The following is an 18692-nucleotide window of genomic DNA, read 5'->3' as shown; positions in this document are numbered from 1 at the left end:
AGGCGCATAATAAAACATGTTTACACACATAAATTAACGAGAACAAGTTTGGAGATAAGCTTCTGTGTCCCCGAGGGCTGCGTGTGTTTGTTCATGTCTTCGTTATTTAGGACTTCATCAAGAGAAAACAAAAGACTTCTCATGAGAAGATACTTGTGTTCAACTGTCTACAAGTACAGCTGAGGTATCGAGTTTAATTTGTTCTATGCCAATCGGGTTGACTTTTACCAAGCAATTAGTCTGCTCCGAGATTATTATACTTAAGGAAAATTACCTAAATAACTCAAACTAAAATTGAAAAAAAAATCTGTTCGTTAACAAAATAAAAAAGAAAGAAGAAAGGATAAGAAGCGTGCATTTAAAAAAATGATAATTAACTGAAACTACATTTTACATTTTAAAAACTAACTGTAGAGCTTTTGATGTATTTTCTGTGTTCATTTTAAATGTACAGTGGAACCTCAGAGTTTGAACGTCTCGTAACTCGTAGAATTCAACCAAAAAACCTGAGTAAAAAAGGCCTCGGAGGTTGAGCTCATTTTCAGAGATTGAACACCCAAGCAAAGCAAGCTAAGCCGAACGAACGTACCTTGAAAACGAATAGCCGAGCGAAGCCGAGTAATGCCGAATGCTCACGTTGCGGTAGTTGAGACGATGCACTGCTCATTTCCAGTCAGATCGTGAATACTCCCGGAGGTGCTCCATACTCGCGAGCGCATTTTGATTTTTCCATGACAATTTTCTTCGCCATGGGCCCAAAGAAAACATATAGTGCTACGAACCACAGTGGAATTAGGAAGGAGATTATCGCGCCGTTGTAACTACCGTGACCACTTCTGTAAATACTGGCACGAGGACCCCCCTTGGCTGTTCAACAACGTGCCTGACGTTAAACAACGCACGCAAGGACCGCTTAGTAGTCTAACAATATGCCCAATGTAAAATACACAAACTCAGCACTGAACTAAACATTAGCATTAACATAGCATTTATCATCCACTGACGCCATCGCACCACAAGAGGTAAGGTAAGGTATTTTATTGTTTTCAATACTGTACAGGGTGTAAATGTAAAAAAACATTTGAAAAAATTAAAATAGGAATTTTCTGTTTTTGGAGCTTGGAAACGGATTAATTGCATTTACATTATTTCCCATGGGAATTTTTTTTTTCAGAAGTTGAACAATTCGGATTTTGAACACTTCGCAGGAACGAATTATGTTCAAACTCCGAGGTACCACTGTATTGTATTTATTTCAGTATTACTATAAGGCCAGCTCAAAAGGCATTTGGAAATTGTAGTTTTCTTAATTATTACACAATACTTAGTGACTTTTTTTGTCTTTCACTCTCTTACTCAATAAATGCTCAATAAATACTATATATACTATACTATAAGTACTAAATATATTTAAAAAGTAAAAGTAAAACAAATTAATTAAAGGAAGGATTTGTGGATTATTTGGGGGAAAAAACAAAATAAAAACTAACAAACGTGCTAAAAAAAGAAAAGAAAAAGCTAACTGAATAATAATAATAATAATAATAATAATAATAATAATAATAATAATAATAATAATAAAAGACGTAAAAATGAAATAAAAACAAACTATAATGTTCCAATCCAAACCTATTATAACCCTCGGTCTGCTCCTGCTTTTCATTTGGCATTTTTGCGTAAAACGGCTGAAAGCGTGTCATGACCAGCCATGTCATGTTGCACTTGCCTCGTGTTTTTGTGATCAAATCCAGCAAAGCAGCCTTGAGAGGGTTAACACGAGCAGCGCTGATCCCTCCTACTGATTCTAACACACGCACACGCGCACACACAGTGAACACACACTTTCTCAGCTGAGCCACAGAGGAGGGGGTCGCGGCGAGCCCCAGCTGTCGTCGACTCAGAGCTGAGTCGCGTCTATCCCGGACAGCCGCCGCCACCGCCGTAGTCGCTCCATGGGACTCCAGAGCTGGCCCCCCAGCACAGCACCCTCCATGATGGCCTGCCTCCATGTGGAGACCCCCTCCATCTGCACGGGCAAATTCAAATCCGGTACGTGCTGCTACTCTCATTGATTATATTTGTGACGGCAATATTGAATGATGGTTGCGGGTGCGAGCCTGCTGGGGTGGCTCCGACTCAGCAAGCCCACCAGGAAGTGACAAAGCGATGCTCAAACTCTTTGCAATGACTCATGGCACTGTCACTGTTGTGTCTGCGTGAAAGACAAATATATGCAAGTGTGCTAAGAATAGCAATACTGACTGTTATGTGACGGTGTCTTAATGTTCGATTTTCCTTCAGCAGGGCAATATATAAGAATATGTTGAATATGAATTTGAGTAAAAAGTTAGTGTTCATAAAAGTAAAAAAAAAAAAAAAGGACTTCCTGTTTTTACTGATTAGAGAAATGTCATGCAAAGGTGATATGCAGATAATTTATTAACTAAGTCAACCCCCTTACAATATAAAATCCTTATTGTAGATGTCTAATATTGTTGCATATTCTTCATCAAAGTCACATAAGATGTTTGATTCTCACTGGAGTGCATACATTTTGCCGGTTGGTCATTATTGGTGGATTCCTATTTCCATTCCATTTCCTCAAGGATTTTTTCTAGAAAATTGTATGAAAAGTGCACCCAAAAAAAAAGCATTTTATGCAAATATCCATTTATTTTCTATAAGGTTTGTAACGTTTGTCCTAATTAGTGTTGTGGGTGATATGGAGCCTATCCCGGCTGTATTTTGAGGAAGAGTAAATAAGACCACCAGCCAATCACAAGTCTGATATAGACAAACAACTATTTACACTTGCAATCACACATCTGAAGTATTTGCTGGACCTAAGATATGTTGATTGGTGTGTGGAAGGAAACCGGATTAAAACCGGTCCACACGTGTCAGTCAACTCCACACAGGAGTTGAGCTCGAACCCAGACCTAAAAGACAGTTCTTATCAAAAGTGTGGTTCTGTTACTACTATGGTACGCATGCTCCCTCTAGTGGTACGTGAAATAATCCTTGCCTAAGTACAGTTAAGTTGTATTTACCTTGTTTGTTTTGAAACTTTTTGAAAATGTGTGTAAATTAGATGTGGAACACTGGTTAAAGGGATACAGTACTTTTTATTATTATTATTATTATTATTATTTTCCTCTATTCAGTGCAGTGTTGATGTTCAAACTGTGCATAACGCTGTCATGGCTTACCTCCGTCTCGTTTTTGACGAACCGTTAGTGCCGCGACGCTCCTGTGTTTATATTTTGGTCATGATGGTGATACTTGGAGAAAAGCGTGTTTTTTGAGGTTGTGCTTGGAGAGCTTAATATTATTTTGAGGTGATTCTTGGTGTAAAGTTTGAGAACCACTGCTCCAGACTGAGGCAGACGTTCAAACCGCTATTGCACCACGCTGCCCAAATTACATCTAATTGCTCTCAAATGTTCCATAATTTAGGTGCCAAAAAAAATGCAGCTTGACGTCAGATCGATGTATTCCTGTTTAAGTGTACAAAAAAATGCATCTGAGTCACAATACAATGCAAGGGTCTCCATCTTTGCTCTAATCAGAGTGCATGTGAAGTCATCTTTGGATATTTATAACCAATAAAGTCAACATAAATCACCGTCATCCCCTTTCTAAAGTGCGTTCATCTTTGTTGGCAAAGACGCATCCACGGCAAACTATTTGTTCTGCTTCTGGACGAATCCAATCAAATGGGAATCAAACGGGAGCTTTTGGCGTGGGACGACGTGGCCGGGAGATCAGAGATGACGTCGCGGGAGCAACCTCTGGTTATGCTCCGAGGCGGCTGACGTGATGGGGGGGGGGGTTAGCCAGGGTTCAGCTCAAACTGTCAGGAGCACCCCAGGGTGTGGATTGTGTCCCCTTATATTAAATGTTTATTATGTATTTTATTGCTTGGAGCATTCTTTCCAGGTCACAGTGACTATAAACACTTAAAGGACACTTTTCCCAATCTCCAAGTCCACTTGTCTGTTTTTGCAATAAGAACGCGGCAACACCTCTGAGTTTCCTTCGATCGGCCTCTTTGCACCCTTGCCGAGTTGATTGGTCGTGTAATTCTGCGAAACAACAGCGAGTCCCGCCCCCTTAAATTACACCCGACATGTCACGGTTCCCAGGCCTTGTTCTCACAGCTGCCCCGTTTATTTTTGCTTGCTTGAGTCAGAGGGGCCTGTTCAACGCAGGTCCCGGGAGAGATGTGCAGGTCTGCCTTGTGTGTGTGTGTGTGTGAACGGGGAGTATTTTGCTTACTGCGAGCCATTCTGTAGACGTCGCTAAGCAAATGTCATGATATTGCAGAGGTGACCGAGGTACGGCCATCATCCACCATCGCCGACAACCTCCTCTTTACGCCCACTCGGGTCCACACATGATGGCTAAAAGTATTGTGACAGCGTCCATTAGGGTCACGGTTCATCTGGAGTAGCGGCACACAATGTTTTTATGTGCCATGGACTGGTTCCACATAACACAAATCCAACTCAGCATTCAACTGAATGTTTTTGTCGTGCGGCCATTTTGTGACTTGCTCTCACTGAAAATGACATCATATCGCCAAAGGGCTGAGGTAACAACAGTCGCGGCTCACCTGTTCTCTGGGTTTGGTCATGTGACATTTGCTCGACTTCGGTGTGACTTCACTGAGAACCCTTTGGTAGGCACGGTGATGTCATTTTTAGTCGCCAGCAAGTAAGAAAATGGCTGCCCCCGCAGATGCTTCTGCTTAATTCATATTCCACAAATGCAATTAATCTGAATTTCGTGGTAAGGCTAGCGAGGCCACGTAGAACACATTGTAAAGAAAAATTTGGGCTTGATTCCTCTTTAAATGCAGCTTTGTTTTTATTGGGGGTTGTAGGCTATGTGTCTGTTTCTCCTTTCTAAAGAGTTCTCCAGCTATGTTTTTTTTTTTTGTGCTAATTTTTGCTAGCTTGCGGGCTTACTTTTTTCCCGGCCGTATCACATGACTGAGATGAGTGGTTTGACGTTTAAAACAGCTGCAAAGTCAATGTGGGGGCTCACAAAGGGTGCCATTCAAGCTAGCAGCATCACTTGTGCTAACAATAGGCCAGTGTGCTGCCGTATTGAGGCGCACCTCAGGACAAAAGAAGTTGGACAATCAGTCAAGGGTTGGGTATCCTTATTTTTCCTGGAGCAACTGTGACATTTTATTGCACCAGATATGATAAGTCATAAAGGTGTTAGGACACACCGGTTAATCAAGAGAACTTGTGCAACCCGAATCTGAATTTTTCATTAGCGAGACAATTTGGACGACTCTCGGCTTCCAAATGTGTGGGAAGTCCATGAACGCGTTCTTGTAGTAAAATGAAAATGACAACAAATTTGGAATAAACTCCAAACCAGACACGTTGACATCTTGTTGAAAGTCTTCCCAGAATAGCGCAAGCTGTAATTACTGCAAAATGCCAGAGCTAGTTCATGATTTCTTCTATTTTCACTCCTGTCCCAATACTTTTGTGTACACACTTCCTGATGACTCCATTTAATAGTGACACTTGATTAACTTATGGAGGAGCAGACATGACTCACGGTGCTCTCGGTGGTGTCCTGTCTGACTGCAGCTTTACTCATTAACAAGCTTACAGTGTCGTTTGGATTGGATTCTACTCACTGTTTACTTTGGCCAACGCGTCTCGTTCAGCGCCATCGCCGCTCAAGTCCCACGTGTGGTTTCTCCCCCCGGCCACTTCCCTTACGGCTGAATACAGGAAGTGAATTTTACTTCTTTAACCTTGGGTGTTTATTACAATACATGACAGCGGGCAAAAAAAAATTCAAATTGTTGAGCTTGCTTCTGTCTCTTCAGTTCTTGCTGCAGCACAGACCAAGTTGAGAGGAAAGTGAGACATTCAATCAAAGCTGACTATGCTATAAAAATCCGATGTGAAACAAATAATACAAAAAATATAGACATCAAATAAACAGTTTTATTTGAGATTCAATTTGGTTATTTGGGGAGGCAAAGAAAAATGGCTATTTAGGGGGTACTCCAGACTTATTTGGTTTTATTTTTAAAACTTTTTTCAAGCATTCTTTTCTCATATTCTTAATTTTTTTAAATTATTATTATTTTTTAGATTTGGTCTCAAGACACGTAAATGTGTTCATTTACTCAAAAACGGCATTTTCTAGTGTTTTGTATGTGGATTATTTAAAACTTGATGTGGGGGACACACGCCGAAATAACCTATAGAATGGAATTATTCAAATAAGTAAGAGATTAGCAGCGTTATACTGATCGGCATATGCTGGAGATTCCCCACGTGGATATCTACGAAATATTGTTTTCCAATATTGTGAGATAATTATTGATTTCTTTACGATTGTTGAATATTTCACAATGTTTATTCCATGAAAATGAAGCTTTCAACTGATGAAAGAGGTCAAAGTTTGACCTACTGAAGCATTATTGCCTCATATCTTGAAATCTACCTTTCGAGTTTCCACTCCATTTGCTATCCCGGCCCACATGTGGTATTGGTGTGAAGGATCGGCACACTTATGAGTATCGAGTAATATCGTTCTTGATCCTTGGCTTGCTTGAACACATTTTAAGACACTTGAGAATAGTTTGAAACTGTGAAAACTTTTTTTTTTTTTTTTAAACGACCGTGGTAGTCTCTGAAAGAATCAAGCTGTTAAAAGTCATTTTATTTGTTGCTATCTCTGTGAAGAAGTAGAAGTCCCCCTCAGAGTGAGCTCCTCCCTGGCTCCACATAGCTTCATGAGTCACAGGCTGGGCCTTTGCTGGAGGTCACTCACTTCTTTGGACTCACACAACCCCCCCGGGCCAAGCGCCTAACCGTCCTCTTGGTACAGTAGGTATGCGGCCGGGCCTTGTGATGACTGTTTTGGTTTCCTCCTGCCTCATGGGTCCGTTAAATCAAATGGTGTTGGTCATGGCGGAGGTGACTGTGCTCACTGCGCTCCACCCAGGCAGTGTGAGATTCAGTCAATTTGTTGTATCCTCATTTCAAATGGCAACATTGGTTTAAGGAGACAGATTGTGATTTTTGTTTCACATGTGTTTTAGGAAGTGAAATAAGCAACAACGAGCATTTTCAAGATTCCGTTTTTTTTTTCTTTCAGCACTGAAAGCTCCTGCTGCCTTCCACGAGCGCATTCGCAGTCTGGACAGAGCAAGGGTAATGGAATGGATTATGTCTCCATACAGATCATCAGCCCATTTGTCATTCATCTGACCCGCCATTTTCTTGATTATTCTCTTGTCAGACGGGGAACTTACTGAAGCAAAAGCTTTGCCACAGACCCGCTCGCTCCGAGCTGGTTCGAATGCACGTCCTGCAAGGTGCTTCGAGTCTCTTCTCTCGAATTCCCGCACGATGCTAAAAGAGGCTAACTGATGGCGATTTTCTCATACAGAGAGCGAGGCCGACGCTTCCGTGCAGGCCGCTCAGCTGAAGCTGAAGAGGGCCCGGCTGGCCGACGATCTCAACCAGAAGATTGCCCACAGGCCCGGACCCATAGAGCTGGTGGAAACGAACATCCTGCCCGTGGACGGCGGTGTCAACAAGCACCATGACGCTAGGAGATGTAAATAGCATATAGATGCTCATTTTCGCACACTAACATGAACGACCAGGGTACAAGGTGGTCCTTTAGTGCCCACTTGGTGATCTGTGATTGCCCTGACCAACTTTTACATCGACCGACCCTGGAGGCCTGCTTGCAGTTCTTATAATCCTACTTTGCACACTTGGATCTCCTGCATGGAGTCCAGCAAATCAGTTTCTGCTGCCGCCATGTGAAGTACTTGGCTGTGTTCGCGCCCACAACGGCGCCACGCTGTGTGCATATGTGAAAATGACAAAACTAGGGGTGTCAAAAATTTGTGCGTTAATTTTGAGTTCATTTTAAGTTCCTTTAACACCACAATTTTTTTTAACGTGAGGTTAATGATCGACCCTTACTTGGGAAGCTTGTACTGGGAGAATTCTAGTCGCAACGCAGCAGACACGCCCATGTCCAAATTTAGCTGTAATAAATTTCATAATAATGCATATCATTGTGGAGACTGGGGTCAAGTTGTATTCTACAATTTTAAAAATATGCAGAATTTATTTAATGTTAAGGGTTAGATAGCTCTTAATATGAAAAGAAATATGCACTGAGCTGTCACCAATGTCTTACAAATGCAATTATGCCATCTAGTGGCAGAAAAATGACCTTAACGCAAATCAAGATCACACTCATTTTTTAAAGTATATTACATATTTTTAATTTGAACTCAGTTTTATGAATTATTATGAAATTACTGTATCAATTAGACTAAGTGCAATTTCTTCAGAAATTGCGTGGAAATGCTGAATGCTAATAGCTGAATGCTTATGAAGTAAATTGAAAGATAAATTAGGTGAAAATGACAAAGTATTAATTGTAGTTGAAAGATAAATGAATAAAAACAACACTTGAACCCGGGAGGTGTGCATTTTTGAAGCAAGTTGGAAAAGTGTTATCTGAAAGTACCCACCATTCATTTAGATGGAAAAGTGGAATGAATGATATCCTATTGAAAAATACAACAACAAAAAGCACTCAATAGCACCACCTAGGCATGCAGTACCCTCCATTTGTTTACATAGAAAGTGGAACTATGTGATAAGTCAGTTGGTATACATGTAAACCCCTTAGCATAATCGCCATGGATATATTGGCAATGTACAATCGGAGGTGGGATTTGAACCCACAACCTCCTGGTTACCGGACAAGGCAATTTACCAAATGTGCCACTGAGCAGTATCAGATAGCTGGTAATGATGGTCAATTGTATGTATGGAAGTGGGCGTGGACTTAGAAAGAGTCGAATTGAAAATGAATGGGGAAAAGTTGATATTTAGCGTTCAATTGTGCGAATACTTTTAAGTAATGTGGAATCAGACGTATATAAATACCACGGGAGGCGTACATTTTTGAAGCGATGTAAATTGGAAATATTATGTGGAAGTTGTTTCACGGCAAAATAAAATTGTGGAGAATAAAAATCACAAGAACATATATGATTAAAAGATGCAGCCATATTTCTATTAGTTTAAAAAAAATTACTCTTATGTCAACAAGAGTATGTACATTTTTTTTTTTACATTTTATTGTACATTTAGAACAGATGTAAAATGTGCGATTAATCATGAATTAACTATTGAAGTCATGCGATTAATGGATGATTAATGATTAATTGGATTAAAATAATGAATTGCCTGACACCCCTAGACAAAACATAATCTACCCCAAAGTTATACGCACTCGACTTGCTCTGGGAATTAATATGAACTAAAGCCCATATCACCAAATTGTGGAAATTGGTAGAATGTAGTAAGTATAGCAGCCGTGCTACAACTTAAACAGTATGTCAGTGTAGACATAAAAAAGATTTTTCTTGGCCTGCCAGATAAAAATACATTTTTCACACATTATTTCACTGGACAGCAATGGTACTTAAACTGTTCTGACCTCATATTGTAGTAATACAAAAATAGATGTGCAATAGTCATTCCTTATCTTTATTGTTGTTTTGGGTTTTGTTTTGACCTCAAGGGAGTTTGCAATCTGAAGAAAGCAACCAAAACAAATTCACATTATTAAAGAGGAATGCCTAAAGAAAAAGCCGTAAGACAAAATGTGTGTGTGTGGGGGGGGGGCATTTCTATACTAAACAAGAAGAAATATGTCATGAAAACAAAGCAGCACACCAAATCTTGGCTAGTTGATGTTGAATGTTATGATAGCAATTTGAATTGTGTTTGTCGTCCAGGTGACAGTCCAGAGAGCAGCGAGACAGCGGATGTGTACACTTTCAACGAGGACAACAGTGACACTTCATCAACACGCGCGGAGTCGGTCTCACCTGTTCCAAACGAGGCCACGTCACTTTCCTGTTCCAGCGCCTCCGTGCAGGTGAGACCAGATGGCGAGGAAAAACTGTGATTAACTCATTCACTGCCGTTGACGGCTATAGACGTCAAAAATTCATTTGAACAATTTCTATTAGTTTAACACTTTTTCCACTTTTATTAACAAGAGTATGAAATCCTAGAAAAAAAATATTGTACATTTAGAACAGATATCAAATTTGTGATTAACTCATTCACTGTCATTGACGCCTATAAATGTGGAAAAAAAATACTTTAATCACCTGACTCCCCGAATCTTTTTTTAAATTCATTCACAGCCATTGAATATATATAAACGTCAAAAATATTTTTTCAATTATTTCTATTAGTTTAACATTTTTTCCCACTTTTGTTAACAAGAGTATGAAAACCTAAAAGACTGTTATTGCACATTTAGAACCGATATAAAATGTGTGATTAATCGTGAGTTAACTGGTGAAATCATGCGATTAATTACAATTAAAAAATGTAATCGCCTCTTGCCCCTAATTTTTAATAATCTTAAAAAAAAATAAATATTAAAATTATATTATTAAAATTTTTAATCATAAATAATCGCATGACTTCACTAGTTAGTTAACTCACGATTAATCACAAATTTTTATATCGGTTCTAAATGTACAATAAAAAAATTCTAGGTTTTTGATACTCTTGTCAAATGTTAAACTAATAGAAATAGCTCAAATGAATTTTTGACATCTATAACCGTCAATGGCAGTGAATGAGTTAATATGCGATATTGTTATGTTGGCTGACCAGTTTAACGACTGAATTGTCAGCTGTGCCAGTCATGGTCTGCAGGTCTGAATCCAGACCCTGCAGTTGCTTTCCGAAACTAAAAAATAAAATCAAAATCATATTGTCAAACCCTAACGTAACGTCTTCTTCTTGACTCAGGAGCCCTCACCATCTAACTCCTCATCTGATTTGTCCTCCACCAGTAAGCAACCTGCAGCTTCATCTCAGCCAATCACCGCTGTGCTCACCAAGGTCAGCCTCACGTTTTCACACTCAAGTTAATGCATTATGCAAATCGGGAAGCATTGTGTTAGAGTGGTTAGCAGGTCTGCCCCACAGTTGTGAGGTCCTGGGTTCAAATCCAGAATCTGTTTTTGCATGCTTGATTTCCTTACCATTCTGACACAATAAGTAGTAGTAGTAAAAAAAAAAGTAAACCCAGTAAGCGCATTGGTGCAGATAGAGCCCATATCCCAGGGAGGATCGAACCTGTGGCCTTTTACGTAGTCATACAGTAAGTGCCGCTTTTCATCACTCGTCTGCCATTCTCTTCCTGCAGGTGTTAAAACAATGAGGCTCACATTTCCACTTCCTCTTTCTTCATCCAGACATTTTCATCAACTGTCTCTCCAATGGCATCCGCCCAAATGTCTGCTTTCACATATGCTGTCCTGTGTGTGTGTGCGTGTGTGTGTGTGTGCTACACTCCACAGCAGAGCTCGCCAAAGCCGGCGGGCGAGAGAAGCCGCAGCAAGAAGAGCCGAGAGGCCAAGCCGAGGATACGCAAGCTCAAGTATCATCAGTACATTCCGCCGGACCACCACAAACACGAGCTCAAGCCGTCGCCGGCGGCCGCGGCCGCGCACGTGGACGCCGCTTACGTTCGCATCCTGCAGCAGCAGCAGCACTTTCTGCAGCTGCAGATCCTCAGCCAGCAGCACTTTGGCCACCGGCAGGCGGCGCTCAAGTACGGATGTCTTCTACTACTTTATCCATCCATCCATTGTGTATTTTGCTTATCCTCACAAGGAGCAGCTGCTTGTTGCTAGGCAGAATTTATTTGTGGGGCAGAATCATGTGTGCCCCAAAGACCATTAAAAACAATTGGGTGGGGGACCACTGAAGCCCTTTCAAAATCACACAAAACATATCAACAAAACAATAACATAATCAGCAGAAATGCTCGTTTGTTATTTTTCCACGCTTGTTGCTATGAAGAATTTGGGGGGGTCAAGATCCCAAAGACCATGAACACACGCATAAAAAACATCTTATACCACTCGGTTTTAAATAAAATCATACAAATTATAAAAATAAAAAAAAGCATATAAGAACACAGATTAACAGAAAAGCTCAAATTCCTTGTTCAGTTTGTTGTTGCTAGGCAGAATTTGCTCTTCGGCCACCAGTAGGTGGCGCTCAAGTATGTCGATTATATTTTGTGTCAACACCTGCTTTGCTTTTTCGCTCACGTTTTTTTCTCCATGGCGGTGAAAACTGAAGACTGACTTTCTGACTCCCTTTCCGTTCTCGTTCCGACAGCTCAACAGGAGACCTCCAAACCAGCTGTTCCGCCAAGCTCCCGAGCAGAAACTGCAAGCTGGGTCAGTTGCCGGCCAATGTGGAAGAGATGAAGGTGATGTTTTACTTTTGATGTGGGGGGGGACAAACAAACACTTGGGTATTAGGCACTGGGTCAGGGTGGGGCATTGAATATTTTGATATACAGTAGTAGTAAATCCATTATCAAGTCCACAGCATGCTCAACGTTTTGGACATTTCTGATTGGCCAATCAGGCAATTGCAATTGAGCCCTTTGAACTCTGCCCGGCAACAAGTGAACAAACAAGTCAAGTGATGTGACAAGGAAATATAATCCCAACATTTCTGTTAATGTGGCTTGTGAAGTTTGAAAATATTTTTTGCTGTTACATTAAATGTAGTGTAAAAAATAAAAAAAAAATAAAAAATTTGAACAAACAACAAGATATGCTGCAGAACGCAAATATGAAAGTGGAGTGGCATAATTGGTTGCATTTTTTTTCTGGTCCATTGTTGCATTGTTGGTGGTCCGTTAAAATAATATAAACAAATCTCCACGTTGAGCAGTCTTTTGATGCAAGGCAGAATTCTTGGGGCAAAACTACTTTTGCGCCAAAGCCCTTATTTTTATTTTTATTTAATTTTTTTGAAATAATGAACTAGTCACTGTATTTCCTTGGTAAGGAAGGTAGAGAGTCAGCAGGAATGCAAATGCACACTGATTTGGTCTATGCAAAGTCAATAATCTGTTTTTGTTTCATAATTAAAGGGAAAGTCAACACCCCCAAAAAATTTTGGGGGACAATAATATATTCTATGCAGCCCCACTGGTCTAAATATGGTATTCTGGTTAATATTGCGTTAGTGAAATATGAGTTAAGCAGCAAAATCCAGCCGTTTTCATCCATCTCTGGGGGCGGCCATTTTGCCACTTGCTATCACCTGAAGATGACATCAATGTTGCTCAGGCAACGACCAATCACAGCTCATCTTCAGAAAACAACTGTGATGTCATCTTCAGTCGACAGCAAGTGGCAATATGGCTGCCCCCTGAAATGGATAAAAAATGGCTGGATTTTGCTTCATAACTCTTATTCCACAGATGTAATATTTTAATCAGAATGTCGTGTTTAGACTAGTGAGGTCACATAGAAAATGTTACTGTCAAGAAATGTTTAAGGTTGACTTCCGTTTTGAATCACTTGAAAATCAAAGAGTTTTGCTTAGCACAGTTCCATCGAGCGGGCTCGAGTTCTCCAAAGTGCCAGCTCCGGTGTCGTGCGTGTGCTTTCAGGTGGCTGAGCTGAAAGTGGAGCTCAAACTGCGCTCGCTTCCCGTCTCTGGAACCAAGATGGATCTGATCGAGCGGCTCAAGTTGTATCACGAAAGTGTGGCGGGCGCCGAGGCCAAAGCTCCCGAAAACACGCCGCCGCTGTCCCCCAAAGGGTCCGGCGTGGGCCCGGAGGACAACGGCCCGGCAGACGGTCCCGCGCCGGATGAGACCGGGTCTCGCGAGAAGGACCGGCGTCTCCACGAGAAGGAACGTCAGATCGAGGAGCTGAAGAGGAGGCTGGAGCGCGAGCAGAGGCTGGTGGAGGAGCTCAAGCTGCAGCTGGAGGTGGAGAAGAGGAGTCAGCAGCTGGGAGAGTCTTCGCCTCCCGGTCACGAGGAGCAGCGTGTGGAAGTCAAACACGAGGAGGACACGCAGACGAGCCTCTCGACGCCTCCTGCCGCTGTGCTCACAATGCAGATGCATCGCCGAGGGGGCAAATTGCAGCCGGCAGCGAGCGACGACTCGGCGCCGCTGTGCAAGGTGAGAAGGGAACCAAAAAAAATCACTTCATTTGGGAAAAAAATGAGCGTCATCTCATTTTTTTAATAAAATGTGTTTCAAAGATGCATGGATTGCGGAGTTTAAAATTTTAAATCTTTTTCTACATCATGCATGCTCCACCGATACCCAGATGAGTACAGAGCCCCGACTTTTTACCTCTGACTGCACCTATCAGCTTGTAAATTCCTTTCAATGTGGAGTGTTTGGGGCCAACACCCAGACTCCCAAGAAAAAAGTTTATTCGAGCGCACGTACTCACACGCGCACCATGTCACAGAGGCTGCAGTTACGCTTTAGGCCAGAGGTGGCAGTCATGAGTAAAAAAGTGACAAACTCCACAATGCACCTTTAAAGAAAATGTTTTTCATTATGTTTTTTCTTTATTTGTTTTTAGAAAAACAAATGGGTATAGAAAATATCAAATTGTATATATAAAAAAAAAAGAAGAAGCATTTTATGTTGTATATATTTATATAATTCATAAAAAGAAAAAATATTCAATAATATATGTATCAAATTAAAAACACATTTTTATTTTATATCTATTTTATTTCTTTTTTATATTTATTAAAAAGTTATATATACATTTAAAATATGAAGCATTTTTCTTCATTCATTAAGAAAACATTGATATTACAATTTTTTTTCTCACGTATTTGTAAAAAGCAAAAAATATAGTATATGTAAAAAAAAATGAAAATGAAATGCAGTTTGTAGTGCAGTGTTATGATATATTAGCATTTTCATCCTTCTATCATCCGCAGCTATTCAATTCAATAAAAAAAATCATTCTTTAAAAGAAAAAGAAATGAAAGGGGACAGAAAGAAGAAAAACTTGTGATATCTGTCCATAATCAACACACACACAAAAAGAAGAAGAAAAGGTCAACGCAAAATAATTGACAGCAAACAGTCAAGACGGCCTCAAAGTAACAATTAAACAAAATAATTCAATAGAAATACCTTGTGTTAAATATTTTTTTCCAGTAATTGTGCTTTTTATGCTTTAAATAATAATAATAATAAACGAAGAAGATTTTGTTTTACAATCCAGATTGTTCCGCAGGCTGACACTTTGTTTTGTTCTATATTTAGGTTTGGAAAAAATGTCTGTTCCTCTAAATTTCCCTTTTCTTTTTTTAAATTGATTTGCATGTTAATTGGTCAAATTTCCTGATGGGCTTTATACATTATTTTAAGGCGGTTAAACTCCATCAATTCATTGAATTTGAAAGTTTTAAGTTGTATGAACATTGAATATTGGATCCGTGTGATCTCTGTACCCGCAACGTTTCTGCAAAAGGAAAATGGGTTCGGTGTAGGTTTTGCCAGCACACGCTCACACTTCAATGCAATCGGTCAGGTATGGAACAATCAATGAATTATATAACAATAACAAAGCATTCTTGTTCAATGATTCTTTGACCTTGTGTAAGACGGCTCTGATTTGTGACACCTTGGATTTGACATATTCTATCATCATTTCTATATGTTAAATGCTCATCAATACGTCCTTTCTATTTCTATATCCTGTCAGTGTTGCTTCTTATGTACTTCTACAACTGAAAATCATAAATCTGGTTTGGTTTGCTAAATAATTATTTTCAAAGTAAGAATGATGATGTTCGCATATGATTTTTAATGTAATGTCTTCGTATCTTTCCTTTTTGTGCGCAGACGTGGACGGCGCAGAGTGCACTGGACCCGTTCCCATCAGGCGTCACTAAAGCGCCCGTGAGCGAGGTACAACATGCTCCCGTCATGTCCGACATTGTGGAGCATGCAAATCATCTTCTTGGTTGTCTCCGCTAGCCCGTCCATCATGGCCACCCTCCAACCTTCATGCCGCCGCTCAAATGTAAAATCCTCCGAGAGCCTCCTCGCTATGAAGACGCCGTCAAGCACATGCGCATGCTGCCCGCTATTCAGGTGATTATTAGCACATTTGTGTGAAACGGAATAACCTTCAACATAAATGCTTGTCCGTCAACAAATTGGACAGAATGGAGACGTCATGTAAATGTTTCTCCCTCCAGGGTTTGTGTGCAGCGAGCCAGCAGATGGACGACCTGTTTGACATCCTCATAGAAAGCGGCGGTAAGACTGAAAAAAAGACATTGCAAAAAAAAATAAAATCCATCCATTTTGTATGTAAGGATCGTCATCATATTTCTTCCCAGAGATGTCCCCCTTCCTGAAAGTAGAGCCTCCCGACGCCAACAAGCGTGTGCCCGTCACGCCCAGCGTCACCCTCCTGCCCGTCAACACCGTCCTGTCGCGCCCCCCGCCCCGTGTCCACGTGGCGCACATGCCCGCCGATGAGCTTCCACTACCCCTGGTCGCCATGGAGACGGGCGACGGCGTGGACGCCGAGTCCGAGCTCAGCGGCATGGACTGGCTGGACCTGAGCGTGTCCACGGCCGAGGGCGTCTTCTCCACGGACTTCCTGGACGATTACCCGCTGCTTTAGGACAGCGCCACACCTGACGCGCCGACTTCTTGTGAGGAAAGATTCCACTCGTGGATTTTCAGGATGAGCCTGAGCTGTCTGTGACTCCTCCGGTCTTTAAGCTCAGTGGACCTATAGAGACACCGGAAGAGTCACAGAAAGGCAGAGATAATTGGACATCCTTTGGAAATGTTGTGATTTTTGCCCTTCAGCTTCTTGTTTGAAAAAGTACTGAAAGATTGAGCAGCTGGACTGAACACTGCCTACATGCTGGTTCGTTGCAGGGCTTCTTGTGTTGATGACATCAAAGCACCAGTGATGAGGAAAAAGTTGTAGTGCAACGCCCCCTTCTGGTCAGTTGACCAATTTGGACACACACCAGCTGGAATGACATCAGTGTATTTACTATACTAGTACAAGTCGATGTATGTTATGCATAATTTGTATATGCTGTTTGTTTTTGTTTTTTTTATTCACTTTTATACGAATGCAGCTGTTGTTTTGCACCCGTGCCAAAGTTGGATAAGCAGCATCATTTCTCATCTTGTACTTACCATAAAAGTAAACATGGCTCATTTTGTCATTTTTAGTTTATTGGAATTTTTGCAAAATAAATAATAATAATGGATCAGGGTATTTGATGACTGGTAAGTCCATACATTTTTCTCTCTCCTGAAATGGGAACATAAAATCAATTTGCATATTTCCCACAGCTGCCGTCGTGTGCCACTGGGGTACATATACCGTAGAACCACACACTTCCCAGCTTTATTTATATAGCACGGAAGCATATTGCTGCCACACCAAGAAAAAAACAAAAACAAGAGCCATATCACTTTGTAACATGATAATTTTTTATTATTTAAAAAAAAAACTTATCATGTAAAATTTTGAAAATTATCGTGTAAAAACGTGACAATTATCATGTAAAATTATCATTGATGCATATACCGAAAGGCTTTAGTTTGTCGTATAAGGATGCGTATTGCTACGGAAGCGTATTGCTGCCACACCCCCGAAAAAACACAGAAAAACAAGATCCATATCACGGTTTTTTTACATGATAATTTTCACGTTTTTACATGATGAGTTTCATATTTTTATATAAGTTTCACGTTTTTACATGATAAGCTTCATGTTTTCACCTATTTATCATGTTAAAACGTGAAATGATCATGTTAAAACATAATATGGCTCTTGTTTTTTTTTCTTGGTGTGGCAGCAATAGCTTCCTTCGTGTAGCTCTTTTCACAGACACAAAGCACTTTCAGGTTTACAACACACACACTGGGAGCAAAACAGGGTTTAGTGCCTTGCTCAATGATACTTCAACATGGTCATCAGGGGTGTGGATCGAACCCACAACCTCACAGATGAGAGACGACCACTCCGCTCCCATAAAACTTTAGCTCTCCTGAAGAGTGGGTGGGTTCAAACAAAAGGTGCTACCGAGTGGGGTATATGCCACGGAGTTTTCACACATCAGCTTTGTTTGCGTTTCCTGTTTGCGACAGTTCTTGCTCTCCCGCCTACGTGCCCCTCGGTTGCGCGTTCCCGTCGACGGGTGCGAGTGTGTAGTGTCTGTCTCAGTTGTCCGAAGCATTTCAGAGAGTTGAGACGCCATCAGCGGGAGCGCCCGGCTGGGGGGCGCAGGGGTGGGGTGCGAGTGTTGGAATGCGGCCATCAGTGGCCGGAAACGACGCTGAAGTGTGAAACCCAAAAGTCGGAAGTCCGTGGCATTTACCCCATGCTTTGACAACTCTCGGTGCAAATAAAAGGCATTTCATATCATCAATCTTGTTCTAATATTGGCAAAATGGCATTTACACAAATGTCGATACATTAACCAGAGACCTAATTTTGTTCACGTTTGAAAATGAAGTCATACAATATATTAAGTCTATTGGACATTCCACAAACAAGAAAGATTTATGTGAACTTTATAATATATATTTTTGTAAAAGTTTGTCCCCCCCGCCCCAGCTGTTATACTGTTTTGTATTATTTTATGTTCAATCCAAAATAAATAATAATAAAAAAAACTCTGGATGCAAATATTGTATCATGAAATAAAACGTGGAATTCTTAACTTGTCTCATGTTCGTCTTTTGATCCGAAGTATGTCTTCAGTATACAACAAAAACAATTGACCTTGCTGTTTCAATACTTT

General features: G+C 40.8%; 1 protein-coding gene across 1 annotated transcript; it reads left to right on the top strand.

Annotated features, from left to right (window-relative positions):
• The first annotated feature begins 85 nt into the window (after positions 1 to 85).
• mrtfbb (myocardin related transcription factor Bb) lies at positions 86 to 18585 on the top strand. The gene is made up of 14 exons (XM_086083441.1): positions 86 to 184; positions 1851 to 2049; positions 7141 to 7196; positions 7285 to 7360; positions 7435 to 7605; positions 9821 to 9963; positions 10857 to 10949; positions 11411 to 11664; positions 12240 to 12333; positions 13534 to 14052; positions 15751 to 15816; positions 15886 to 16002; positions 16110 to 16170; positions 16254 to 18585. The coding sequence occupies exons 2-14, from the start codon at positions 1953 to 1955 to the stop codon at positions 16541 to 16543; spliced, it is 2037 nt and encodes a 678-aa protein (XP_085939567.1). The 5' UTR covers positions 86 to 184; positions 1851 to 1952; the 3' UTR covers positions 16544 to 18585.
• Positions 18586 to 18692: the final 107 nt, after the last annotated feature.

Source organism: Leptonotus elevatus, chromosome 1 (genome assembly GCF_054856555.1).
Source record: "Leptonotus elevatus isolate MCC_2025b chromosome 1, RoL_Lele_1.0, whole genome shotgun sequence".
NCBI lineage: Eukaryota > Metazoa > Chordata > Actinopteri > Syngnathiformes > Syngnathidae > Leptonotus > Leptonotus elevatus.
Note: the sequence above shows the minus strand (reverse complement) of the source record. Positions and strands in the feature narration are given on the sequence as shown.

Coding starts and splice junctions, on each gene's coding strand:
- mrtfbb (XM_086083441.1), top strand. CDS start 1,953: ATGGGACTCCAGAGCTGGCCCCCCAGCACAGCACCCTCCATGATGGCC. Junction 9,964..10,856: donor GTTCCAGCGCCTCCGTGCAG/GTGAGACCAGAT, acceptor TTCTTGACTCAG/GAGCCCTCACCATCTAACTC. Junction 16,003..16,109: donor GCATGCTGCCCGCTATTCAG/GTGATTATTAGC, acceptor TTCTCCCTCCAG/GGTTTGTGTGCAGCGAGCCA.